The sequence below is a fragment of the Melampsora larici-populina genome (genome assembly GCF_000204055.1).
Source record: "Melampsora larici-populina 98AG31 unplaced genomic scaffold MELLAscaffold_2, whole genome shotgun sequence".
NCBI classification, from domain to species: domain Eukaryota; kingdom Fungi; phylum Basidiomycota; class Pucciniomycetes; order Pucciniales; family Melampsoraceae; genus Melampsora; species Melampsora laricis-populina.
Window position 1 is genome coordinate 3,287,954 of NW_006768766.1, and position 27,771 is coordinate 3,315,724.

The following is a 27,771-nucleotide window of genomic DNA, read 5'->3' on the forward strand; positions in this document are numbered from 1 at the left end:
ATCGTATGTAATCCCAAATTCCAGATTGCACAATCAAATTTCAAGGATTTCAAAGAATCCCTTTGATATCTGTTTTCATGCTACTTGAGATGGGCTTGTTGGTCCAGTCTAGAGAAGGTGACATGGAGGGACTCCTTATCTCTTGAAACAAACTAAAAATGTGCACTGGAGGTGTGTAGAATTAATTTGAACAATTTCCCTGTTTTTCTGTTCTTTTGTCCATTTGTTGCAATCTCGGTCGCATCCGAACACAAATAAAATAAACAATCAGATAGAGATGGACTTTCTCTCTTGATCTGCCAGCAAAATCTCACTTCTACCTTGGTTCTGTCAATCTTTTCATTGAGGACTTCATTTCTCAACTGTGTTCCACCGACTGTAGCTTGAATTTCAAGCTAAATACAAGACTCACTGTAATGTATTTATTCTTGTGATGATGTTTTTGTCTCAAAGGAAACTTCTTTCCTAATTTTTTTTCAAGGATTCTGAAGAGATCCCTCTCTTCAGAAGAAGCACAAGAATCTACAGTCATGTTTTTGGTATTGGGGCATGAGGTATGGTTGAGTGTAGAAGGAATTCTATTTTTCCTCTACTAAATTCCAAAACCTACCACACCAAAAATCCAACCTATTGCCCAAATCCCTTGTGCCTCAGAAACGACTTGTCATTAATAAATCTGAGGCACTATTGGACTTGGTTAAGTTTGCCCAATCTGCCAAGATTCTGGATCAGTAGAACATCTCTTGTTGTGGGAATGCAAGCCTGGAAAAAACACTATGGGTGTTCCAGGCTAGTGCCAACCAAACCTGCTTGTGAGAGGTCCTCCAGTTGAGAATTACTGGCTGACACCATCAGCATAAAGTAATCTTCTGGCCAGAAAAATGATTACATTCTATTCCTTCTAGAGTATACACTTACAGATCTATGATGTATTTATCAGATGATTGGGTTTGGTCTTGGGCCTGAACTCTATCCATTCACCTGTTCCCTGTGGACTACTTTTGTGAATTCCCAGGTTTGGGTGGTTTGGGGGGTGCCTTCTGGGTGTCTCTCTCTACTCACACTTTGAACTTTGATGTACTCATTATATTCAAGTTATAGTCCATAGAAGACATCCCAAAAGGGGGATGACCAGCATAGGAAGAGGACAGGGTGTGTCAGACCCCTACCTCCAGACATTGTGTCCTGAGCCCTGAAGGCTCCCATTCCTCTGGCTTGGTGTCCTATCCCCCTTCTTAAAATATTGATATATGCGTGTGTGGTTATAACCAGCGCATAATCTTTTGTATAAACCTTCTTTTAACTCATATCTTGTACTCACAATCTGCAGTGCATACTTTTGTATACATTTGATAATTCAATCATGTGTTTCAAGTTTGGATGCAATGAATATTTCAGGCATTTTATTTTTTCTGTTGTTGAGGTTCAATCAACACAAGCATACAAGTGCTTTTTTCCTGGATTACGCTTATAGCAGATTCACCCCAATCTTCTTACATATATATACAATAACAGACTATCCTTGATCAGTCTTCTTTTCCTCATCTATGAAAAGAAGACTGTGAGTGAACTCCTTTTCTTTATTCCTTATTCTTGATATTTGCAACCTTGCCTGACCTATTTTATCTTATCCTAGTCCTAGTTGTTATCTTTCTTAGACCCAAGATGTCAGGAAGGGCATACACGCCCATTGCCATATATCTCCTTCCTCACAATCAAACCTTATTACATACATACAACTACATGTAATTAAACAATTACATGTAGTAATGAGCTGAAATAACTCGTAACAAATGATTACATGAAGTTACAAACATGTAATCATCAATTACATGAGCAATACACATAGTACCTTATTTCTATTATTCTTTTTCAATTATTGCTTTCTCTTAAAACTTCAATTCAGTTTCTATATTTCTCTTTCTACAGGTTATCCAAAGACTTACTCAGTACATATTCAATAAAACAAAATGCTCACGTATCAATTTGGTAGATGATCCTATGTGAATTGTTTTATAAGGATCTGTCCAATAACCACGAGAACTTTAGTTCAAGTAACTAAGTTGGATTGGTAACCTAACTTAAAAACTGTTCATCTAAAACAGATCTTCTTGGCACATGGGGGCCGCCAAGAAGTGATGTCTAGGGTTCTTGTGCTAAAAGGATGGGTTATGTTAGACCATATTGCACGGGAGATTCAGGGATTAGGATAAAATCACATGTACATGATGGATAGTCTAATGATCACATGTGATCCTCTACAGATCAATGATCAGTTGTTGCTCAAGGATGTTTTATTTCTTTTCTATTATCTTCATTACTGTGTGCTGCTTGTTATTGTTCTGATGGGTATATAAACCCCTGCTTTTGTCTTGTTTATTTTGTTCCTTATCTTTTACAATAACCAATCAAGTTTACCAAGCTTTATAAACCAACCAATCTGTCCATAACAACCTTCAAAAGCCCTTACAAGTCCCTTATAAGCCCTTACAAGTCCCTTATAAGCCCTTACAAGTCCCTTATAAGCCCTTTTACAGTTAGTATCCGCGGATTCTGGTCTTTATTCTGCTTTCTCTCTTTGATTACTATTGTCAACTGCTGTCCTACATATTTAAATTATATGTAATCAACCTGTAACAGTCATATATCAACAATTACGCGGTTATCTCCTTGCTCAATAAGCATCCTTATTGACACAAGATAAGGCTCTGAATTAGTTTGTTTCCCCCCAACTTAGGTACTTCTTTTCCTAATCTTTGAAAGAATACTTCCTAGTTGTTACCTTTCTTAGACCCAAGATAAGGCTCTGAAATAGGAAGTAGAGATGTCACTTGTTTTTTGATTATATACTTGGGATGATATGTAAGTTTTCAAATGTTGTCAAAGTGTGTTTCCAGTATTCTAATCTAAGTCTTCTATAACATCCTCTGGGAGGTACATCTTTCTCCATTGATTACCCCCACTCTTTTCCTAATGATGCCTAGTTCTCATATAGCCTTTCATGTGAGATAGAATCAGTAGAGTGTAAGTTATAGCTGCTTTCATGTAGAGTCTACACCAGTAATTTTCAGTGCAACTTTAAAAAAACCAAAAAACCAAAAACAAGGAGGACAGCTTTTTTTCTCAAAACAGCGTATACTTAAGACTTGAATCTTGGATATCTTCAATCTTTATGAATACAAATATACATTAAATGTCATATTCCTTTCTGCAATATACTTCTCCATATCTTTTTCTTTGCAGCCTTCTTGTACAAGGTATATTTCACATGATCAGTCAAATTCTCCCTTGATTGGTCAATTTTAGAAAGCCAATCAAGGAATTAATGGCAGAAAGCTTTAGAAATTGTACTTTTTGCATGTACAGTATTAGCAATTGATTTGAGCATGATTTTTGCCCTACATTTCATCACAGTTTGCCTAACTTTAGAAAATTCAACTTGCATATACAATCAGTAATTACATAGATAAGTCTCAAAGGCTGTAAGGGGCAAAAAAGCAGAGAAGCATATTGCAGCAAGGAATATGAAATCAAATGTATATGTATATTGATAAAGATTGAAGATATCCAAGATCCAAGTCTTAAGTATGGTACACAAAGATAGTATTTTTTATCCATATTGTTTTCAAACCACAATAACTCAGCCAATTTACATGATAAAGTTTAATATGCTTTAGCAGTACACAAACAACTCAACCCAACCTAACAAAACCATGACAACCAGATTATTGTGTGAGTTTCAAACATCTGACTTCAATTTGCTATGCATTCATCATCTAATAGCTTCAAACTTTTTATAAACTGTGCTTCTAACCCAAATAAACCTTTAAAATCTTTCCTAGTTATCATTAATCACACCACAAATCAAAATTTTCACAAAGACAAATCAAAAGAATCTGATCTCTTTCAAAATCAACACTTGAACTGATCAATCTAAATCTGATTTTTGTTATCTCTTTGATGTTTTTGTAAAGTTTTCTTTTCTTTTGTTTTACATTATATATGGTAAGTGTATGTATGCATCAATTTTCATTCACTCTAATAAATTTTTACAATGAATTCAATCTTCAGAGCTCCTAAAATTTTATCAATCAACTTCAACTTGGTTTTTATCAAAAAAAAGGTCATATTCTGATCACCAAGAAAAGTGAAACATTTAAGTGAATCATTTTTCCATCTTAGCAGCAGCAATGATATCAATGTTTTTAGCCCGTAAGTTACTATCAGAGAACAGAGCACGTATAAGCCCGATGATCTCATTGGATGAGTATTCTAACAAGAGACCTTCTTGATGCATCCACATTATATCCGCCTGAAAAGTCATTTATGAAACATGAATGTTCTTCATCAACAAAATATTCGCATTGACGTTGACAAAATCTAACAGAACATTGGCTTACCATTGATGCCTCCAGTAATTCAGAAAGGAAGCAAAACTTAAACCAGCTCGGTACGTATTTTGCAAAAGAAGTCTGTAGTGATTTAAAATCAAAGGGGTGTCAATCAACTTGGTTTTGTACTTTTCAAAGATCATAACGACTCGAAACACTAGACGTACCTCTTGTGGATCATCACCGAAAAGTTTAGATAGCCCATGTAAAGACTTGCATAAAGTATTCAATCTTTGTGATTCAATCTCCGAGATATCCGGCTGAGCTTCAATTTCCTTCAATATCCGTTCTAGGATGGACTCGACTAGTGAACCCATAGATTGTGCATATTCCAGTGACAGCATGACCGGCTACACGTGTATGGTATCAATCAAAGTAGTTCACATCAGTAAAACTTGCGTTTCAAAGGAATGCAGTGGCAGGATTGATCGATCGGTACCATCAATCCAAAGAGGGGGTCCAAGCTACCTTCCATACGTGTGAAAGCTGCTCAAGCGTATGGATCACTTGCTTACAAGCTCTTTCACATTGTGAATACATTTCTTCGTCTGAGGTGTTGGTGAATCCATTAGCATCATCCAAGTATTCCATGATGATATTTCTTTGCGCGAGCTAAAGATAAGATTCAACCCATACACGTGTAAAAGTGAAGTTTTCAGGACACCAGAGGTGTGATCGACCGACACAGAATCAGCTCCCATTCCATCCGAGAAAAATATAAAGAGCGACAGCCAGATGATTACGCACCAAATGTGTCGACCTGGTCTTTTGTGACAAAGTTTTCAGGCTTATTGACACCTTATCGGCTTCATCTTTAGCCGAATCTCCTGCCACAGTTACCACCTCTTTTGATAACCACTCACAATCATTTGCAAACTGCGCACTCAAAGATGGAACCGAATCAAGTAGACTGGAGTGATGTAAAGGCATGAGGATACGGAAAAGATCAAAGACATCTAGTGCTGCTCGAATGAGGAGGGGGAAAGAAGGTGATAGCACTTCGAATGAAAAGCTGTGGATAAGATAGAGCACGCAAAGCAAAACCAAAAACAAAAAGGTGTCAGTGGAGGAGACCCTTGAATAAGTAAGCTCCCAAATGGAGTAACGAGCGGTGTGTATTCGCAGGGGCGACTGAGGTACACAAGAAGAACGGGCGCCAGGACGTACTCAGGATTGGAGATAGTGTTTGCATCTTCGATCAAGCTGCGGGCTAATTCTACCAGCCGCTGAGCAAGTGTAGAAATTGTGAACTTCTGTACAACAGACCTTGACTCCGCTGGCCGAGAATCCGGAGTCACCTTTGTCATTGCTTCCGAAGTCCTTGAGTGACTAATCGGCTCTGTTTCGCTTGGCCGCTGAGATTGAGAAGGTGTGTTAACCGCTTCGTCAATCAACGGTTCATCGTTCCATGCCCAGCCATCTTCCTCATCATCAGTGGAAGTTGAATCCATCCCGCCGCGTAGCCTCAAGACCTCTTCGGACTCATCAGCGTTGTCTTCTTCTTCTTCTTCAAATCCCCACCCATCAGGATCATGTTCATCCTCGGTATCATTCTGCTCTTGCTGATCCGAAGCGGATTTGGAGACAGAGGAGATAGTTTCCAACGTTTGCAATTCACTTTTCTGACTTGCATGATCAGCTACCACAGGTGTTCGATTCTCTTCGCCCAATGCGTCCTCTTCTTCTTCATCATCACCGAGGCCCCAAGCATCTTCCTCGACTTCTTCGACCGGAACAGCAAGACGCTGCAAATCGCTAGATAGCGTTTGCGATGAAGCCATTGTCGAAGTCGATGGTTTAGTAGTCAAGTCGGTGTCAGAGGTAGTCAAATCAACTCCCAAGTCCCAGTCGATATCTTCATCCACCCTGTTGGGTGAGATTTGGCTCTCGCCACCGGGCGGAGAATCCGGCTTGGGTCGTGCGATATCATTTGGCGACTTTGGAGACGACAGCTCAGATATGGGATCTATGAGTTCCGGCGATGATATGGTTTTTTCAGTGTGAGATGAAGAAGATGGATCGCTTCTCATGCCAGATCGATTAGCAGCCGTTTCATCGTCTCCAAAAGTAAAAAGTGAACGGAAGCTCGGGGAATCAGTTCTGTCCGGGGGTATAAGTGGGCTTTCTGATAGAGATCCGGTTCGTGTCGGTTGATGTGCTTCCTGAGAGCTGCCGCCGCCAAAATTGAAGAGGGATTTGAAGCCCGCCGAATTGAGTGAAGGCAGCCTACCGGTAGGTTGATGTTCGCTGCGGTTTGTAGACTTGGACGACATAGGGGTAGGATTGGTGGTCTGTTCAAGAGACCTTACGGGTGACATCTCTTGAATCACGTCATCTTTCATCTGCTTTACATCTCTTGCAATGTTGGGCGAAGGTCTTGGGGGTTCAATAGGAATTTCAACCTGCCAGTCGACAGATACACTTTCCCATTGAGTCATCAAGATATCTTTCCTAACTGTTTCAAGAATTTGAGTAGTACGTTTCCGTGCAAAGTGAATTCCAACTTGATTACACCAATCACTTAATGTAAGACAATCCTTATCGCCAGACGGAAGCCAGCCATTATCACATAACCAAGCCTCAAACTGCCGTGTGCTTGATAAAATTGTTGTAAGTTGATTCAATTTGGGTTCGTCATGAGGTGACAAGGGTAGTGATGGATCGAGGTAGTTTCCGATTAAGCATGACTGCAGTGATGGAATTAAGATTTGAGCGAATGGTTTCAACAATACGTCTTTGGTAAACAGCAACTTTTCCATAGTCGATAATAACAGCTTTAGAGATTCATATATAGATCCACCATCACCATTATCGTGACTCAACATAAGACGGATTTTCGGATCATCTGTGGTGGTTGACTGTTCTACCAAAGAGACTGCTTCACTTGTTGATGAGTTAACGAGTGGGGTGATAACATGTTCCATAACATCCGCCGCTATCTTTTTATACTGATCCTGCCCACCGCCCGAAAGGTTTTGCAGTGCGACCATGGCCGAACTCCAAAGCATTGCAGACGCGCCAGCATGCTTGTTACCAACTACAGACTCTTTCAATTCAATCACACTCAAGCCAGTTTCCGATGATTTCTGAAAGGTAATACCATCCCTAACAGAATCGATCAATCGTTGTTTCAAATCTTCTTCTGATTCTTTAATTTCGTTGATGGCTCGTTTGGCTAACCAAGACTTGTGGAAATTGATTTGTTGAGATTTAACTGAAGATTTAAAATCTTCTAATTTTTCTACCGCTGTTTCCAATGATCCATTCTCAAGAAGCTTAGCAAAATCGGTTAAAGATTGAAAAGCAGTTGAAAGCTCTTTGGTGGTTTTCAAAACAAGATCTAAATCGCTATGACGTGAGGCCAGTTCTTGATGTGTTTGAAGTTTGTTTAACAAAACAGGAATCAAACCATTCTATTGACAGAAGTGCGAAGATCCGAAGCGCATCCCAATTAGCTCAGTCCGTATGATGAATGATAGGTTTCGATGTATATGATCATACAGACGTCGGGGTTGCCCAGATTCTCTTCAATTTGTCTCAAGCCTTTTTCCTGTTCGGTTGATTGTTGTAGAAGAAGGAATCCAGTTTTCCATTGATCATCGAATCCCGACCAGTCAGATTGAATCTTTGATTGAATTTGAACCTGTGAGGATCAAGAGTGAAGTGAGCAATGAGTTCAAGATGGTAAGTAGATGGAAATTGACACACCTTGACTTTATTGATTTCCTCATCGATTCGTTCCACATTTTTACGAGTTGAATCTGAAGTACTACCAGAGTTAGCAGCACCAATGAGTTGAATGAATTGACTGATTGAGTCTGTTGAAGAAGACATCGTGATGGATCGAAGTGAGAAATGGTTTGAAACCCCTGTTGAGCTAAATATCAGATTCAGTGAATCTCAATGACAACATGTAAATCAGCCAAACACGTGTAACTTCTCTTCATTTCTACATCACGCTCACTCGATTTCAAAGCCTCCACATTAACTTGTTCTCAGGGTGACATCGGCTGCTCTCTGGTACATTATAGCATTCACTCACAATAACATATGCACAATCAGAGAAGTGCACGCATATCACTTTTGGCGTGTCTGGCTCTGGTGTTGAGATTATAGCATAGCTATATTTTAGCAGGGCACACACAACATTAAACATGAATGCACTTTCAATCAAGACATTTTTGAAGACCAACAAACATCAAAAAAGACTTGAACAAAAGCGTCACAATGAGCTTGTTAGCTGTCAATAGTGCTTCATTACAAAATGCATTTTGTTTACCAACAGAATGTTATGTATTGAAGAGTATAAGAAGCTCAAAAAGTAAAACCCCAAATCAAATGAGATATCTTGATCACTCTTCTTCCTCTACTACTTCATCTACTTCAGCTAAAGCTTCTTCTCTAATCTTCAAGGCTTCCATCTCATCAAGTAATTCATCTAATTGAATCTTAGGGAAATCATCATCTTCATCCATTTCCGTTTCTACCACTGATTCAGCATCTCCTTCAATCTCCATCGAATCAATTGCCATCTTCTTCTGCTTCGGTTCAGCTTTAAATAATTGAACGTTTTGTCTTAATTCTGGATCTTCTTCTAGATCTCTTAAGAATAATTCATATTCGGCTTCTACCTTTGCTTGGTCTGCCATTCCTCTTGAACCTTTCTTAGCTTCTACTTTTGCTCGACCTAATCCAGCATGATCTTCAGGTGCATCTTGAGCTTCTTTAGCAATCGACCTCAACTTCCAGTTTCTCGTCCTGTTTCTCTTTCGTCTGTTTGGATACGTCTTTCTGACCAGGATGACTTCAGGAATTCGATCTGATTTCATAAGCTCGAAGTTGGTATCGTTGAAATTCGAGTTGGCAAGATGGTAGCCTAATACAGTATCACCGGGCCTCAATATACCACCTAGATGTGTGCGAGTATGGAAGATCGCATCATCTCCCATAGAAGATGTCACCGGAGATACTTGAGCGTCAGCGAGGTAGAACTTGCCAACATGTTTAGGTGGATGACAAGTTGGCTCGATGTCCAAGACGACAAACTCTATACAGTTCGAGACGGATGCTAATGGCGGAAAGGGATTCCTCCAATATACCGGTCCTTGTAAATCGATCGCTTGAAGTGTAATAGGATCGACTAAATGAACTGATGTGCCCACCCTGGTACAAACTAAGATTTGAGCCACGTTGGCTTGTGATCTAGCCAACTTTGCAGGTAAACAAACTATATCATCTTTACAGATCGGAACTAGTTCTACGGAATAAGTGAATTTATAATTTGCTGTTGAACTCTTTTCATCGGCTGAGATAAGTTGTTCACTAGTTTTACTTCGTACAGGTGTGATGGCCGATAAGAATTCCACCATTTTGATCGCATGTTGTCTGGTAGCATAAAAAAAATCAAGACCATCCTTGGATTCTTTGATTCCAACTGTATCTTTATCGGCACTGTGCTTAAGGATGAGCTGTTCGAGGTACAAAAAAGTTCGCTTGTGGTCGACTTTTTGACGAACTTGGACTAAGGCGCGCCACATGTTTTTAGCAGCCAAACGACAACAGGTAGGACACTGAGTGTGTTGAACAATGTATTCTACTTCAAAGATCTGCTGAAGTATAGTTGAAGCTAATACCTGATAGGATCAACAAGAATGATGAGAATGGAACACTTCACAGTACAATAAACTTATTAGAGAAGATAACAAACCTCCTTCTGGATAGTGAGCTTAACGCGTAACCTCTTACTGTGAGGTTCTGTCCATATAAATCCTGCATCAATGAGTCTGACTTTGGTCAAACCTTTAAGCCTTCGAAGACAGATCGCAAGTAACTCCTTGCTTTCAAGTTCGGCCAATAACCATGTTTGCGGAGGTGAAAGATAACGTGAACAGTTACGACAAAAACTGAGGGCAGTCTGCTTAGGTATCTCTTCTGTAATATCGACCGTGTTACGAAGACAGTTGACACAGAGACCAGCGGTATTAGGTTCAATGGCGGTTCCTGGAGAATAAGATTGACCATGAGTATACCCAAGATATTCATCGGTTGAAAGATAGTTTGAAAACAAAGGTGAAGGATGTGTACTCACCACAATCAGCACATAGGACATACGCTACTTGAGTCGGCGGAGGCACGTAGGAAGCTGTTGTCGAGTCAATCTCCATCTTTCAATGAATCTGATGGTGAAAAGAGTCGAGGTAGGTTTTGAGATTTGTGAAAATTTTGCCTGACTTTTCTTGCGGAGTGGTTACAACTGACCTGTCAATGCTGTGTGTCACGACTCACCACTGGTTGAATCCGGCCCCGCAGGATTCGGGGTACAGTAAATGTGCTCTTTTCAAACTTACCCCATGAGGGCCAGGCCAATCAGACAAACATAAAATCAAAGGCCTCTTTTTTTGTGCACACAGCGCTCTAGCAGCTCATCAGGGAATCGCTTTGTAACGATCTTCCTTCTCATCACACGAGAATAAAGCCTCAAAGACACTCATCATAAATGAAATCAAGAAAAATCCAGTTTTTGTTTTCCTCAATCAACGTAAAAAAATAATAATAATCACAATATAGCTGTTTCCAGAAGAACTGATATTTTATGGTCAAAAAAAAAGAATGACTGGACTGAAAAAACAAAATAAAAAGGTTTGTGATGCATAAAGAGTTCTGTGATTTTTTTTTCGGTTTGGTAATGTTGCATGGTTTAAGATGAGTAAACGAAAACGAAAAAAAAAGTAAAAAAAAAAAGTAAAGATGCCTCTATATCCAGTGATGATGATGATGATAATGATGATGATGATATGTTGTTATAAATGACAGACGAAGATCATGTAGAAAAGTTTGAAAAAACGAAGTGAACCTGAACCAAAGTTATACAACATTAGGAACATGAAGAGAAAAGACAGAGAGAGAGCGAGAAAGAGAGAGAAACACAAAAGTTGAATAATGATAAGACAGGCGAAAACACATTCTGTCGTAAAGATAAATGATATTAGTGAACGGGTTGAAATACCAAAGATAAGAAAAGATCAACTTACAAAATTATCATATATAGATATAATCATTCTTGTCCGTGGTAAAAGCTCCTAAAACATCAGACTAGTACGCTGACCAACAGTCCCTGCCTCAACTTGCTGGTCTTGGGCCAATTGTTTTAAACGTCTAGCTTTGAGCACACTGAGTACATCCTTTAGTTCGGTCACCACACCACCTGTGTTGGCTTCGATCTTGGAGCTAACAGGCATCGATTCACGTTTCTGACGAGCCAGTCGAATTCGCTCCTCTCTTGTTAATTTGATTTGACCAGTAGTCATCGATCCTGATCGAGTCCTGTTAGTCACTACTGCTTCAAAGACTTCTTCAAGACCATATCGCCTGAAATTCTTGGTTCTTGTATCTTCATCTTCAACTATTTCAGGTCCATCCTCTTCGACCGGTGTGAGAGCCTCGCTAGAGAAGACAGATGAAGTACGCCCTGAGCCACTTTCTCCTCCTCCTGTGCCACTGACGCTTTCACTAATGCTGTCAAATGACTCAGGTCGAGCCCGATTCCCAGAAGAGAGCCGATGTTGTCCTAATATCTTTTCTCCCTCTACAATCCTTCTCATCTTACATCGGCTTTCATCCCATTCACGTCCCAATCTTTCCAAGTCAGCTCGCATCGATTCGTGGACACCCATGGCTGTAGCTCTCCCTTCTTCAACATGGGTCTGACTCCCTAGTTCTTCGACACAAACGCTCACCTTGGCCGACAGTGTTCTCAACACACAGTCGACGGCCTTCAATTGTTCCAGGACTTCGACAACTCTACGTTGATCTGCTTCACCAGGTGGGGCAGGTGGAGCGAAATCCATAAACGACCTCCTTCGGGAATCTCGCCTTTCCTCTTGAGTGGCATTGGTGGAAGCAGTGACCTCACGAACAGCTTTGGGTACCGCTTTCGTTTCGAATGAGCCAGGGCCAAACTCAAGACTCATGCCGTCACTGACTTCATTCCCCAACCTTTCGATGGCTTCAACTAATGATTGTATAATTTCGACTGTTTGCGACCAAACGGCGGCCCCCGCAATAGGACATGAAAAATCGAGTGCAAGGAGCCCACATAAGATGCGTTTTCGAGATATGTGCATTCGATCGAATGATGCTTGTAGTTCAATGAGTGATAAAGGCTCGCGTATTTCAGGTACTCGATTATGAGTCACAAAGTCATCAGGTATACGAGGAGTATGCTCCTCACGAGCTGGAGACTGGGTTGGGATAATGGGACCATAAGACGAGGCACGGCGAATGGATGACTGTGCCATCATTGAGGTCGGCCTAGTACGTCCACGCAGGGATGGAGATGGACGTAGGCCTGCAGGGCTTGAGCCCCACCCAAGTGAGATGCGCTTATCGATACGGTCGACTCGAGGTGATGGAGTCGGAGATGATGATGTGAAGGATTCATGATGAACGCTTTCTCGCAAGCGATTCACCGGTTCAATCTCTGGTATTCCGGAACACGCATGGTGTGACGGCGAAAATGGATCGGAAGACCAATTATGAGGGCTGGTAGGGATGGTACCAAGTCCAAGAGCGTTGGCGTAAAGGCCTTCGCTGGGTGAGCCTATCGAAGCTGCAAGCCGGGCTCGGGGATGGCTACGGCGTAACATGGAGGCTTTGAAGTCTTCAAAAGAGCCAACCGGATTCGGAGAAGCTAGTGAGTCAGAGTCGGTAGCTATACGAGGTGGGGATCGACCAGAGGATAACAAGGAAGGCTGCCAGCTGTATCGATTAAGACTATGCTGAGAGTCACTGCTTTCACGAGGTGAAGATGAATTGAAAAGCAAGGACTCCCTTCTGTTGCTGCGTTGGGAGAGAGTTCGAGTGCGAGCGCTTTCGAAGGGCTGATTAGACGTGGTCGCCGATCCTTCACGTGAACATCCATACATTTCCATCAATGCATCCAATGGTGGGCGAACATCAGGGTTAGACGAAAACGAGGTGAGAACAGTTTCGATTTCGACGGCTGCATGTTCATATAGATGTCGAGCTTGATCGAGCACACTTTTGACAACTTTGCGCAATCCGATGGCATGAAGCTTAGGCTGAATGATATTTGTGGGTGAGCTAGCAAGACCCCCAAGAGAGGGCGACTCAGTAGAAAGTTCGTTGTCCGCGGTCCCAAGTGCAAATGACGCAGATTCGAGCCGAGAGACAGGTGGCATAGGATCGGAACTATGGATGAGCATGGGAGGACCCGCGAAATGACCAAAATGAGATATGATGCAAAGGTAAGTACAAGTGACAGGTCACGAGATTTTGGGTAGATAACTTACATTGCTAATCCGAGGGCTACACATTCAACTTCCCTGACAGCTCCCATTGCCCGACTGATACGAACGTCCATGGCTTGACTATTGGTAACAAGTTGGGCAGCGGTTGGAACGAGTTTTGACTGAAAGTGAAGTGGATCAGAGTTCAGTTCGCTTGTTGACTGATGAGATGGTAGTAGAGGGTAAAGGAGAAAGAAAGTTGATCCGAGAACGATGATGATGAGCAGGGTGAGCCATTTTGGAAGGAAGTTGAGTATAAGGAGCGAGAATATAGCGATGGGAATGTAAGGGTTGGTGTGAGTTTTTCCAGTTGGTATTGGTGGGGTCGAGGATGGTGTTGAGATAGGATCAGGGTCCGATCCCATTGGAGGAGTTGAGACCGAGTCATAGAAGGCGGGAGATAGTTGAGGATTGAGTAAGAATGAAGAACAAATGAGGTATTTGAGACGTTCTGAGAGACGAGCTTGAACATGATCAAATGACTCAGTTTGATCGACTCGAGATGGATCGGTTGATGAGTTTGATGATTGAAAGTTAGAGAGAATGAGTTGGATTGAAGTCTATATGTGAAGTGAAATCAGTGATGGTAAGTGAGAATGAAGTGATGAATGAGATGAAGACTAACTTTAAGATCAAACTGAGAACAAAGTTCATGAAGTCGATTGAAGAAATCGAATAGAAAGTCAAAGTTCAATGGTTCATCGTTCTTGTTGAGATCCTGATTTGAGTTGATCAGAGTAGGTAATTCAGAAGGTACAGATTGTTTTAAGTAATCAGCTAATGGTGAATCTGGGTACACAAGGGGTTCAGCCATCGTTGGTTGGTTTGTTCGTTTGATTTGATTTGATTGTGATTGAATGAAGTGATTGGTTTCTTCGGTTGATTTGTTAAAGTAATCTTTCAAGAAGATATCTGTCGATAAGAGTCACTTTACTTAAATCTGAATTCTGAATTTGAAAAGTTCAGCTTGTTTGGACTACAAACCACTTATTGTTTATTTATCAAAGGACGGAAGAAAACAAAAATCAAAAGAAGGGGAAAGAAACAGAAGAAAGTTAGATTAAAGGGGAATTGGATCAATAGACTGATGAATGAAGAGCTGTTTGATTTGATTAAAACTGATTTAGTCCAAATCGGAAAGGGAAAAAGTTGCAAACTGATAGCTAGTCAGTTATAAATCACTTGATTGCCATGCCCGCCCCTTTTCCCAGACCCCATCCATCATCATCATCATCATCATCATCATTCAAGCTATGTACCTACATATCCTTTCAATCTGAATCCCATCAATCTACGTAGCAAGGTGATAAATCGAACTTTACTCCAAATCAATCCCATCGCTGCTCCATCCTTGCATCATCTATCATGCATACAAATTAAACCAATTGCGGTCTTAAACATATTTCAGTCTTGTTAAGTTCGGGCTTTAAGCCTCAAGTAATAAACAAGAACTTGATAAACTTGATAGAGAACAAAAGTACCAGCTGGCAAAATCAACTACCAATCTATCAACCTAGCATTCTTCCTATATATGTATAGCTCTTGATATTCCTTTCACTAGGCTCCTTGCCCAACGACCATGAACCCTCATGCGATCATCATTTTACTGATCTTCCTTAGGGTGAACCCTTTCTTTTACAATATAGCTGGTCTTTTCGTCCTTACACTTTGCTAATTCTTCTTCTACCTGATCAAACTGTCATAATGCAAAAGTAGAACGTCATAAAATCCCATTTGTAATCTGGAGATCCATCTGATCTTCTTATACATACCATTCTCACACTTGAATCCCATCCACTATCCCAACATGCTTCCCTAAAAATCTACCTACATAGGTACATACCATGAGAAATAGAATCCAACAAATTTCATGCAAAGATCTTAATTTCTTGAATAAAATAGGATGTTTATATGGATCCGAGTGAACTTGGTGGGAATCACTTCATTTTTTTTGGCTTGGATTGTCTTGGATTCTCTTGACTTGTGAGTTATGAACCAGATCATCAAGAGTAAGCAAATTATTGAGGAGTGATTTGTAATCTTGAAAGATTCAAATTTTTGAGCAATGCTTTGATGAATGGAAAAGAGATCCTCTCTCATGACTTTGAATTGCTATAAACTGTCCAACCTGAGCTTTAGAAGATCGAGCCATCGGTTTGATTAACTTCTCATCATATGAAATCCAAGATCAATAAAAATAAAATGTACAAAATAAAAAAAATCAACCTAAGATATGGAAAAAGAAAGTAAGAGTGCTCTTTATACATGCTAAAGATAAATGACAAAGATGATCCTTGGAAGGAAAGGAAAAGGTCAAGAGCCAAGTTATCAGACCGTAATCTTTTGATTCAAATCTATTTTGGAAATCGTTTGGTGTAATTCATCACTATCTTTTTTAGCTACTTGAGATAAACTTTCTAATTCACCTTGTCGTGCTACAAGTCTTCTTTCCATACCTTGAACCAATAATTGGACTTGAGCTAATTGAGTGGTAAATTTTTCTGCAGGAGTCGTAGGTAATGGTGTGAGTGTACAAGTATGTGAGGTGTTTTGATTAATGTTTGAAGTGGGAGATGGATCATTTAATCCGATTGTGTCTTCCCAATCTGGTCCATAAACTTTGTTTAAAAAAGTGGCCATCTTTAAGGATTTGACTTTGACTGATTCAAGTTCTATTAATGATCTTTCATTTTCACGTTGATATCCACTGAGTAACTAGACAGACAATTGATAAGAATCAATCACGTATTAGTTGAATTCAAGACACGTCTGATTGATAGCATCAGTTTGTAAGAAAATGGTGACATACCTTTTCTTGTGCATCAAATTGCTTCTCTAATTCTTCATACTCCCGAGCAGCAAGTGTTTTACCTTCTGGTCTAGTCTTTGAATCTTTAACTTCATTCAATTCACGTTCTAATCTTCGACACTTTGATAAAAGCTCTTCTTTGGCCTTTTCACTTTCAGATAACTTGTTACGTAAAGATGTAATAGTTTCGTTATCCGCTTTGAGAGAACTATGTCGAGCATTGCCAGATCCAGATCCTTGATTGAAGTGACCAGTAGGTGATGAATTCTTTAAAAACTCTTCTGGTCCTGTAGGAAGTGGTGTCGCTTTGGGAGTGGATGTACCCTTTGATCCAAATTCATCATAACAGCTTCGATCATTATCGACTTGTTCCCAGTCTCCACCATCATCATTATCAAACGTCGCACGATTCGCTATCCTACGAGGCGTCGGTGTAAGTCCCAGGGCTTTCAAGATTCCACCCGTGTCTTCATCCGCCTTTGTTTTTCGTGATGTAAGTTCTTTAACGTTCAAGATACGCTTAGGTCGAGTTAAACTTTTATTGCTCGATGATCGTTGAATACTTCCATTCTTGAGTGTATCAGTGAGAGATTGTTTGATAAACGAGTCGTCTTCCATACCCGTCGGCAGTTAGTTGAATAGTCCAGGTCTTCGATCTGAGCTGAAAATAATAATTTACAACTTGCGAGTTTCAAAGGCGAATTGGATCTGTTGAAGCTTATGTGAGAGTGAGTTGACGATCAAGAGTTCTGAGACTTGATAGGTTGATTGATGTTGAGAATGAAGGTCTTCGCGCTGAAGTCAAGTTCCGTGAAGACACCATCCCAAAATCTGTCACGAAATCAAATTTGAGAAGAACAATTACGTAAATTCCTCTTGACCGTGCGATTTACACATGCATACAACTGGTCCTTAATTACACCTCCTGGTCAACTATCAAGGAGATTTAGCAAAGAGGCTCTCAGTTTGGGACGGAGGACTTGGTCGTAAATACAAAGTGTACAAAGTGTGCGTTGATGGATCACTTTGAAAAAGAAAGCGAAGTAGCAAACCACAGCTGAGAGTTAGAACGTCTTTGAAGAAAGAATTAATCAAACAAATGAAACAGTTTGTCAACAAATGTGATAAAGGTTTTGTATCTTACAATCCCTATAGTCAAGGTTTCCATACCTCTTTGAATGAGGGGCTTGACCATCTCCGTGAAACTATAGCTGTTAAACTAAGAGCTTGAAATAAAGTACCAAGTACCATCTCAGAACTTACGCAATACAAAACTTAATTACACTGAGAGATTCAATGGAAACAAAAAACAAAAAAAAGCCCAGAGATCCCATAAAAAAGAAAACAAAAGGTATCCTGAATCACGATTAGGTATCTAGGTCAATACAAGGAAAACAAACAGATCACTCAAAGCACATCAGAAGCCCAAGGTCCGCCACGAATCCGTCTAGCTAAGGCCATATCCCGTTTCATGATGGTCACTCGTTTAGCATGTATTGCACAAAGATTCGTATCTTCGAACATGTGTACCAAGTATCTAAACTCATAAGGATGGTCTCAGTAATCGTTGAGTCTTGAGTTGAGTGATAAAAATTGGAGCTTACGCTTCGGCTGCTTCCTGAAGAGCAAGTAAAGCAGTACTCTGCCAGCGCAATCCAACATCGTTATCGGTGGCAGTTGCGAAATCCATTGCGATTTCACGTACCTGGAGTCGAAAGCGTAGCATGTTGCCGTCAATAAGCGGGCTCTCAAGTGAAAAAAGACGCGGCCGAGTTAATTTACCAGGCGAGCAAACGGAAGCTTCCGCATGAGAAGGTCGGTCGATTTCTGATACTGTCGAATCTGACGTAAGGCTACCGTACCAGGACGATAGCGGTGAGGTTTCCTTTTTTCTTGAGTTCCATCGGAATCTTAAAAATGAGTAACGTTAGCAATTGTGGAACATCATAATCAAGAGTAAAGTTAGAGGTTGGTGATTTGGGTTCATAGTTTGAGAACCGATTGGCTCGTCAGGTATCGGTTCAAGAGAATCACAGGAGCTCACCACGAGGCTTTTTCCCGCTGGTACTTTGTCGTGGAACTTTTTTAGAAGTGGTATTTTTTGATGTTCCTTGAGCGGGTGGATCGTCTTCCTCAGACGAATGATCATTGTTTGACTCTACGCGCCGCGTTGTTTTTTTGGGAAGTGACTTTCGAGCAGCTGGCATACCAACGCGCGTCGGAAGGTGAGATTGCGGACAGCAGAGATCGGAAGAAGGCGAATATTGAGCGTAAACCGACGAGGGATCTTCAATGAGACAGGTGGCCGATGGTAAAGGTAGACGGGGGGTTCGTGGTCGATGGATGAAAGCGTGTTCAACTGGTGGAGGCAGATCCTCCCATGGCCCAGGGGCACCGGCCAAAATGTAAATTGAATGGATTGCATGTACAGCTCGAAGTGCCCCGTGGCCGCGCTCGCGCGGCATTTTGTTCGGCACGTCATGATAACCGATAGTGGACGATCCCGGACGGTTGCAGTACATAAAGAAGCGTGATGATGATTCTGGCCAAACAATGGTTTGGTACGGTGGCGCTAAGGTGCCACATGAGTCACTTCGTCAGAATTGACAAAATCAACCTTCCAAACCCCCAAAAAGGTCCGCTGACCAAGTGCCGACCCCGGCCGACCCTGTTTGCCGACCCTGTTTCACCAAATCATCAGATTCTCCATCAGATTTTCATCACCGACTTATCGACTTCAGCAGAGTAAAGAAAACGATAGATAGACTCGTTCAAGTACAATAAACTCCAAAATCAAGACGATAATGAAGGACCATAGGAGTAATAAAAGCAAACTTCATAGGAAAACAACCTATATAAATTGAACCAATCAATTTCCTTTTACAATTTTAATCCTTTTATCCCATGGATACTTCTATCTCCCTTATTTTTGTCTTGAAAACTGCTTGTCTTCCTAGAACGCGAAGGTACTGACATAGCATCTTGGAATGTTAAAATACATCTTGGTCTTGTTTTTCAATTGATTTATGTAGTATGTATTTCTTTTAACAGTCTTAGTTTGTTTGGATGAGTTGATCCACTTTTGAACAATCCAATTTTATAGTGTCATTGCATCAAAAAACAACAAAAATTAAACAAATTGGACAGTTTTAACTTTCAAGTATCACTAGTAGTCTTTGAATTTGCTCTTTCGATTCAGTATGATGATTTGAAAATTTAATAATTTTGTACGTTATAAATTGTAATTTCTGAACATCGGAACAACGTAAAGAATTGAGATCGGTTTAAAGGAATCTAAAACTTGGAATAGAACCAATGATAAAGAACCGATCATAAAATAATTAGCAAAATAGAACCAATGATAAAGAACCGATGATAAGATAATTAACCTTACTTTGAAACTTCCATTGATCCCATCCACTCGATGTTGATTGGAATAACCTTGAGGATTTGGTTAAGCATCGTCATTGAAGGTCTTTTGTGGTCTACTGTGAACCGTCTAATCGTTTGTTTAGAAGCGTTAAATGAAACAGGCTTGATGGAAGAATATCTGGATCTCCGAGTCGAGAGGGCAACGGGCCAAGCCGGGCCAGGGTCGGCATAGGCTTGGGAGGGTTTTTTTTAGGGGTAGTGAGGTCGATTTTGTCAATTCTGACGAGGTGACTCATGTGGCACCTTAGCGCCAACACCTGACTTCAGCGCAGAACCGCGCAGAGTGGGCTAAACTGCGCAGCGTCCAAACTTTTGAAAACATGCTCTGTCGCTGCGCAGCGCTGAGGGCGCAGTGACAAAAGAAACGATAACCCCAGCGGTGGGCAAAGGTGCAGTTCAGCACAGCGCAGTAACCTCAAAACTGCGGTAGGTAGGCCAAGATTCACAAGAGCGAGGTAGAGCGAGGTAGAGCGAGGTATTGTAAAATGGGGACAATCAGATTTTTGGGAGTTCCGAATCTGATGAGCTTACAGCGGAATAGAACAGTTTGAAGCGGAGTACGTAGAAGATCATTTTTGATTTGAATTGGAACATTGAAAAGTTTAAATCAATTAGAAGATTAAAAGGGTTTTAAAGAACGTTCCGAAAATAAAACAATGATCAAAAGCAATTAAGAATGAGAGCAGAAAGAGGCCAAAGATGGCCGAGCATTCATTTGCTCGAGTCTTGGGCTTTCTTGTTCTTTTTCAAAGTCTTCACCAGTTTGTCTACAGCCACAACAGCTTTTCCAATTTCACCACCTGGATAAAAACCATGCTTGAGCCACTGACAGACGCCTACCGCGCGTTCGATCGTTCGTGAAACTAGACCACCACGACTGGTGGTACATATGTGAGCTGCTGTGCTGAAGGTCCTCTCAACAGCGCAAGAAGTTCCAACACAACAGAGATAGTCTCTCGCAAGCCTAGCGAGCTTTGGGAAGTTCTTTTGATTGAACTGAGAAGATAGATTGATTGAGTACCAGTAAGTGTGTGTATTAGGAAGAAGGAAGACTTACTCGCCACCATTCCAATATATCGCCTTTACAAGGGTATTTACCAGACATGTAAAGGTCAATCTCGTCATCGACAGAGAGTTTCAGACCCGCAGATGCATGGAAGGCACCTTTCTCTTCAAATGGGTCAGACTCCTCAGTCGGACCAAGTGTAGAATCAAGATTTTCATCTTGCTCTTCGCCATGTGGCTCTTCAAGGGATCCGAGTGTCTGACGAAAAAGTCGTTCAGCATTCATGGCGTATTCAGGATACTGTTTGGTGAAGAAAGTGAGACGGAAGTTCGGGTTGAGTATGGTTGCCAATATGATGGGGTCGCAGTGTAACGCTTCGGTTTGGTACAGTCGCAGCTTGCTAGTCATCGTGGTTATCATTGATGAGATGCTTGGATGAGGTGTCGCAGTCTTCTTTGCGGTCAATAAGCTGATTACAGTGGAGTATTGGAAGAGCACCGATCCCGCGGTTGGTCCGTCTATTTCCATCTTCTTGGTGGAACGAAGAAAAATCTACACATTGACCAAGAGAGATACAAAGTCAATATTCCCTACTTGGAGCAAAAGAAACTTGATGTGTACCTTGAGAACACTGTTCAGTGCCTCGACTGCCTTCCACTCATCGGGAGATATAGTGATCCCTTCGTAATACCCTTCTTGATCAGATGTGATCATGAAATTGATAACCTAAGGATGGCAATTGGAACAGAGAAGAGCAATGAAATAATCAATACATTTCCATTTGTAGAATTCGACTATGTACTTACCTGCTTTGCTTCACAACAGCGCGACTGGGCATCGTACCAGATGTTCCACCGCTGGCCATGAGCCCCGATCAGTCCAGGGCCCTTATAAGAGAGTTGGAGTGCTGAGTTCTGAAAATGATTGATACGAGGAGCACTTGATGTGATCAACTTGTTGATCCTTCGAATCTAGGAAAAGATGATTGATCAAATCATTATCAAACATATGTAGTGGTGGGATACAGATCGAAGGGGGTTTACCTTGGTGAGAGCACGTGGTAGAAGATCGGCTTCTGGATCTTGTGTTTTGTAGTCGGGGCCTTCATCTTCTTCATTGCTCTCGGCGTCTTCATCACGAGCTAAATCTGTGATTGGATTCACATCAGTAAGATCCTCTGCGCCAGAAACTTCGTTGTCCTTGTCCTCGAGTATAGTACCGTCCGAGAGCACTATCTTTGGGGGTGGTAAGCTGTCATCAGGCAAGAGTAAATAAAGTCTCTTTCCACAAGGGGCTGAGGGTTTTGTTTGGCCGGATCCAAAGCCAATCGTGTCCAATCCAGCCTTGACTGTGAGAGCCAATTTATGACAATAACATCGTATCTGATTTCGACTTGAGTTCCAATAGACAGGATCATCCGCATTCTTGAACATCTTTTCTAATTCTTTGGCTAAAAGAGGATTGCTTGATCCTGAGTCCGTTGTTTGAGAAACCATGTGTGACACGAAACCAAGGTAAGCTTTTTATCGAGTCAAAAAAACATCATTGATATGAAAGAATGGAAAGAACATATCTTTTTATGTAGTCCATGCCGTATCAGGAAACGTCCTACAGGGCGTGCGAGTAAAACTCCATAATGATTCCACGCTACAAGCTTAAGGGTCAAATGAACCATATGAAAATGAAAATCTTTGTCAATATATGACACAGCCACACCAATGAATGCTCGCTTTCCACCCTTTGTGGTCCAAACATCATGAACTACACAGATTTTGGATGATAGATCCTGGGAAACGAAGCCAAAGTCAAAGCCAAACAAGATCAACATCAGTTACACAATCAAGTGATCATATAGATCGAGCAAAACTTATCACCTGAAGAGTCTTGATCAGCTTGTGGTGGAACTCCTCAAAGTAGTCCATCGCCTTCCAAGCTGCCCACAAAGCCGTCCATAGCTTGGCTGATGGATTGCACAGCGCAAATGCAGCCTGAAGATACGGATCTTCCATACGTAGCCAAGGAATGCAGTTGCGAAGAAGCCATAGAACTAATATGATGTTGAGTAACGAAACTGAGAACTTTGGTAGATCAAGGAAACCATCAAGTGTGTGATTCTTCTGAACTTCTTCCTCAGCTTCGGCACGTGCTAACTCCGCCTGCTTGTCCTGCCAGGTTGGTGGGAGATTTGCCCCAGCCTCGACTGCCCGGTGGCGTTGTTTACAGTGATTGCGATTGAGATCACCATCTCGATGGCCAAGAAGATTCCAACGGCTTTTGCGGCCATCGGTGTATGCATTACCACACCACAAGCATTCACGGCACCTAGGTGGTTCGTTTTCTTTCTAAAGGATTTGTCAGATTAGATTTCTTGACAACCACGTAATTGAAACACTTCTACTTACTTGCTTTGGTCCATGTATAAGCTCCTTTCCAAAGTAGAGATTAATTGAATCAAATCCCTGTTCACCAGACTTGGTTTCGCCTTGAAACTCAATTTCTGAATCTTGGTCGGGGTCAATATTATCAGGAAGTTTATATAAAGTCTAATAGTACCATATAGTAGTCAGTCATGTGATGAATTTGTAATGAAACGATCAGACTTACATGTTTTTTCTTCCCACTTTTGGTTTTGGTTTTGGTCAAGGTTGAGGTTGAGGACTTTGAGGCTTTAGGCACTTGTCGAGTTCGTTTACCATCGGTTTGGGATGGTGTACTATTGAAAGAATTCTCTCCTGGCTCTTCATCTTCAACTTCTTCCTCCTCAACTTCCAATTCCTGATTATCTTTGTTGGGGTCGAAATTTTCATCATCTGAGTCTCCATCAACTACAACAACTGATGCTATATTATTAATTTGTGATTGAGTTTGATTAAGAAAACTAGTATTTGCACGCTTTGCAGACTTTGTGAAGGGGTTGGACTGAGATGACAAAGTGGAAGACTTGGGTTTCTTTGAAAGTGGAGCTTTTGATTTCTTAGAAAGGGGTCTACGTAAAGTCATTTTGAGATAATATGATATATCTAAACAAAGATAGTGGCTAGAGATTTATTTGATAATTCAGAAGGTGGTGGTCTATCGAGCAAAAGTGAGAGGAATTTGAGGTGAGGAAGATCTCATGAAAGAGCAAGAGAGCGTGAGTGAAGGAGGAGACATCAAGAGACATTTCCCAACTCTCATTTTTCTCCCTATGTAATAGAGTTTTGGAGGATATTGGGGTAATATTGGACAAGATTCTAGCCCAATGGATAATGGATGGGGCCCAAAAATTGTCTAATGTATCAATATCTTTAGCGTTGTTTATGTACATATTGTACTCTGCTTTAATGTTGCAATGTAGCGCAGGGGGCGCAGTTTTGATCAATCCCATAGCCACTGTGGTGCAAAAATGTGCAGTGGTCAAAATCAGAAAACCCACTACGCTGGGGGTAGGCGCAGTGGGGAAAATTCTCAAAATCCCCGGCGCTTGGCCACAGCGCATGCGCAGACTGCGGCGCGCAGGGTGCGCTGGAAGTCAACCGTTGTTAATAGCGCCACCGTAGTTTGGGCTGCAACCAACAAGACCTTTTCAACCAAGCAAGTTTTTATACAGTTGTTATCATCAAGACCCAACCACAGAAATACCCGCAACAGCCCCGGAGCCGGCCCCGGTCCGAAATGTTGGGCAGTTGTGACCAGCGATATCTGGTGTATTTTTGTACCCAAGATTTCCGTTCGAGACCTTCCCCACCTCACATCATATCACTTCACACGCTCAAAACCCACCGAATCGGCCTTAACTGAAGCTTGAAGATGCCGAAGAAAAGCAACACATCACGTGCTCAAAAAAAACGGTGGAAAGCCCACAGGATCGCCCAAAGCATGACCAAACTTACAGCGATCCCTCCGACCTCTTCCGGAAACCCATCAGAAAGCCCTTTCTCACTTGATTTAACGCAAAACGGTGCTGAAATCGACCTTATAATCGAATCACAATCTTCTTCCGTTTTCGATTCATCGACTCTTACCATGGATTCCGATTTTGATTCATCTCAGACTCTTACCACCAGTTCCGTTTGTGATTCTTCATCTCAGACTCTTATCAGTTCCTTTCTTGATCCTTCATCTCAGACTCTTATGAGTTCTGTTCTTGATCCTTCATCTCAGACTCTTATGAGTTCCGTTTATGATTCTTCATCTCAGACTGTTATGAGTTCCGTTTTTGATTCATCTCAGACTCTTATCAATTCTGTTTTTGATTCATCTCAGACTCTTATCAATTCCGTTCTTGATTCATCTCAGACTGTTACGCTCAATTCCGTTCTTGATTCATCTCCAACTCTTACGCTCAATTCCGTTCTTGGTTCATCTCAGACTCTTACGATCAATTCCGTTCTTGATTCATCTCAGACTCTTACCAATGATAAGTTACAATCCGAAAATGATCGCTCTTTGCCAACTCCACCTCCTTCCTTTTCTAATCATCCACCAGAGCCTTATTGGCTTCCAATTGATATTAATTATGAAACCGAGGAGGACGACTTAGATCCTTTAGAGATGCATCTGTATGCTCAAAACGAAGTTGCTGACTCATCTGACGAAGAACAACTCAATCAAGAACTTGTCAAACACATCTTTTACCCTGTCTTCACTCAAAAGAGTCCACCAGAATCTACTCTCAGTCTTGGAAAGCGAAAAACGAAAACAGGAGTGCTCTTGAAAGGATACAAGAAGCCTCGATTTCAACCTGGAAGCGCCAAGGGTAAACCTGCTCTAGAGTCGAAACATCCACTCTCTCAATTCACTTTTGGTTTACATGTTTTACCCATGTATAGATTTTTCATCACTTTAAATAGTGATAGAAAAGGTTGCATTTATCTTATCACCCCTTGGGTGATTGTGGTATATAACCACCTGAGATTGGTGATTTTCTTTCACCATCCTTGCCCTTACCTTGCCTCGTGGTGAGGTAAGGGCTGTGTGGGAAAGCGCGCGGAGCGAGCATCTAATTTGGTTTTATCAAACCAAGTCTATGGTTTGACAAACCCAAGATCATGGTTTACTAAACCAACAATTTGGTTTAGTTAACCAAAGTCGGTGGTTTATGAAACCCCCAACTGCCTTGCCCGTTTAGCTGCTCTTTCCTGTTTGGCTTCTGGTAGTAAGACGGGGTTGTTCGTTGTCCCTTCTTCCGAGAGTGGTATGGGCTTGTCATGCCGTTCTTGGCCTGGCGGACAAACCCTCTTACTGCATGACGGGGGATCTACGGGATCTACGTACTACCTTCCGGGAACTTCCCTGTGTGTACCACCGAAACCTTGTGTTTCTTTTGTACATGGTTCTCGTGTAAATCGGTATTTCCAACGAGGGAAGTTTTTAATTAATCAATCTTATCGTATCTAAAAACAGCTTCGTTGCCTGTATCTCCTCCGTGGAGAAATTCTTAATGTATCTCCTGAAGCATTCAGACTTCCATCTTCCCACTTTCCTTATTGTCTTTTCCGATGTGCCTAAGTTCGCTCTTAAAGAGGCTCCTCCTACCCGGAAGGAGTGGCCGGACCATTTGTCTAAAGCCGTTTTCCCCCAAACTTTTTCCACATGATTTATAAAGATTCTCTTTGTCAAAACTCCGCCTCCTGTTTGAAAAACGAAGGAATCTTGTCCTTTCATCGGATTCGCGCGTAAGATTCTTTCTAATGCTTTCACCGGGTCTAATACTGACGGCTGTGAATGTAAATTAATAACTTGAATTTCATTTGGGGCTGCTGTTTTTCCTTTCCTTAGATGCAACTTCGCCCACTTCCCCGTTCGTGATTCTCCGAATTCTACATGATGATTTAGTAAGGCGCCGTCCTTCTTTCCAGTTCTGAAGATTTCTCCTAAGCGTAACATACCCCAAAAGGCTACAATGCTGATGTCGGCGACTAAACTTTGCACTTCTGATTTTCCGTGTAGTGTAACGAGTAGATTGTAAAGCTGTTGGACTGTTACAGGTTTCTTGCTCAATTCCAAGACCTCCCCTTCTTCTTCTCGTTTGGTTGCTCTGAGTAGCATTTTGATTATCTCCGAATCAACCTCGATCTTCTGCAAGTGTCTTACGACGTGCCAAGCGTTAATCCCATCGATATACTTGTCAATGGTTTTTGCTGTGATGGGTTTCTTAGGCGGGTTTGGTAAGTCGACTTTCGTTCTTCCAGCCCAAGTTATAAAGTTGTAGATTTGTCGTTTGCTGATCGGTCTTTTTTCATTGAATGTCTTTCCTGTCGACTCGATGAACGCTATAAACTTTGATAGGCCTGAAGAGTAACCCGCAAGTGTCGACTTTGCCCAACTTCCAATTGCCAAGTGTGCCCCTGGTTTCGAAGCTTTGTTGGCTGCCCTTCCGAAGTGACCGGGTGCGTCGTATGGGCGGTTCAAACGATTGGTTTGTTTCACTCGCTTCTGCGGGGGCATGGTCTTGGTGAGGAAGTTTTGTGGGTTATGCTGGATCACAGACGTTCGGGAGATGGAGTTTTCCGTAACTAATCTCCTGTCTCTTTCTTTGTTTGAAACTCACAACTCCTCGGTCAGTCTTCCAGTCCCTCTCGCGGCGGAGACTTTCTGCATCCCCTTTGGGAAACTCGCTTTTGAACGAATCTTTGTTATCAACGCGTAATAACACGTCGTCGCGTCACTTACAATCGCCGTTTCTTTTAGAATGGCTTCTCACATTATTTTTATATCTCAAGGTATTCCTGGAATTCCTTTGTTCACATTTGTTCCAAAAATTCGCGGAGGTCACTAGGCAAGTCTATCCACAAATTATCTGACTTCTTTTTCCTTGAAATCTTACCTCTTGATAACGCGTCT

General features: G+C 41.5%; 6 protein-coding genes across 6 annotated transcripts; 1 reads left to right on the forward strand and 5 right to left on the reverse strand.

The window, feature by feature from the left end:
* Positions 1-3,968: 3,968 nt before the first annotated feature.
* Positions 3,969-4,895, reverse strand: MELLADRAFT_70705 (uncharacterized protein; the record flags this gene model as incomplete). Its single annotated transcript, XM_007404520.1, has 4 exons — positions 3,969-4,312; positions 4,401-4,472; positions 4,559-4,741; positions 4,860-4,895. The coding sequence occupies 3 exons, from the start codon at positions 4,733-4,735 to the stop codon at positions 4,166-4,168; spliced, it is 396 nt and encodes a 131-aa protein (XP_007404582.1).
* Positions 4,896-8,497: 3,602 nt separating this feature from the next.
* MELLADRAFT_46699 (uncharacterized protein) lies at positions 8,498-10,587 on the reverse strand (the record flags this gene model as incomplete). The annotated part of the gene is made up of 3 exons (XM_007404519.1): positions 8,498-10,024; positions 10,099-10,391; positions 10,480-10,587. 3 exons carry the CDS (start codon positions 10,553-10,555, stop codon positions 8,744-8,746), a joined length of 1,650 nt encoding a protein of 549 aa, XP_007404581.1.
* Positions 10,588-10,889: 302 nt separating this feature from the next.
* On the reverse strand, positions 10,890-14,513 carry MELLADRAFT_76576 (uncharacterized protein; the record flags this gene model as incomplete). Its single annotated transcript, XM_007404518.1, has 4 exons — positions 10,890-11,355; positions 11,423-13,601; positions 13,703-14,259; positions 14,325-14,513. 3 exons carry the CDS (start codon positions 14,511-14,513, stop codon positions 11,471-11,473), a joined length of 2,877 nt encoding a protein of 958 aa, XP_007404580.1.
* Positions 14,514-15,775: 1,262 nt separating this feature from the next.
* On the reverse strand, positions 15,776-17,344 carry MELLADRAFT_70707 (uncharacterized protein; the record flags this gene model as incomplete). Its single annotated transcript, XM_007404517.1, has 2 exons — positions 15,776-16,414; positions 16,509-17,344. 2 exons carry the CDS (start codon positions 17,124-17,126, stop codon positions 16,028-16,030), a joined length of 1,005 nt encoding a protein of 334 aa, XP_007404579.1.
* Positions 17,345-17,915: 571 nt separating this feature from the next.
* On the reverse strand, positions 17,916-18,383 carry MELLADRAFT_32803 (uncharacterized protein; the record flags this gene model as incomplete). The annotated part of the gene is made up of 3 exons (XM_007404516.1): positions 17,916-18,045; positions 18,113-18,213; positions 18,291-18,383. Coding segments are annotated over 3 exons (324 nt in total), but the record flags the coding sequence as incomplete, so codon positions are not given.
* A 6,352-nt stretch (positions 18,384-24,735) lies between these two features.
* Positions 24,736-25,890, forward strand: MELLADRAFT_89336 (uncharacterized protein; the record flags this gene model as incomplete). Its single annotated transcript, XM_007404405.1, has 1 exon — positions 24,736-25,890. The coding sequence occupies one exon, from the start codon at positions 24,736-24,738 to the stop codon at positions 25,888-25,890; it is 1,155 nt and encodes a 384-aa protein (XP_007404467.1).
* Between the last annotated feature and the right edge of the window lie 1,881 nt (positions 25,891-27,771).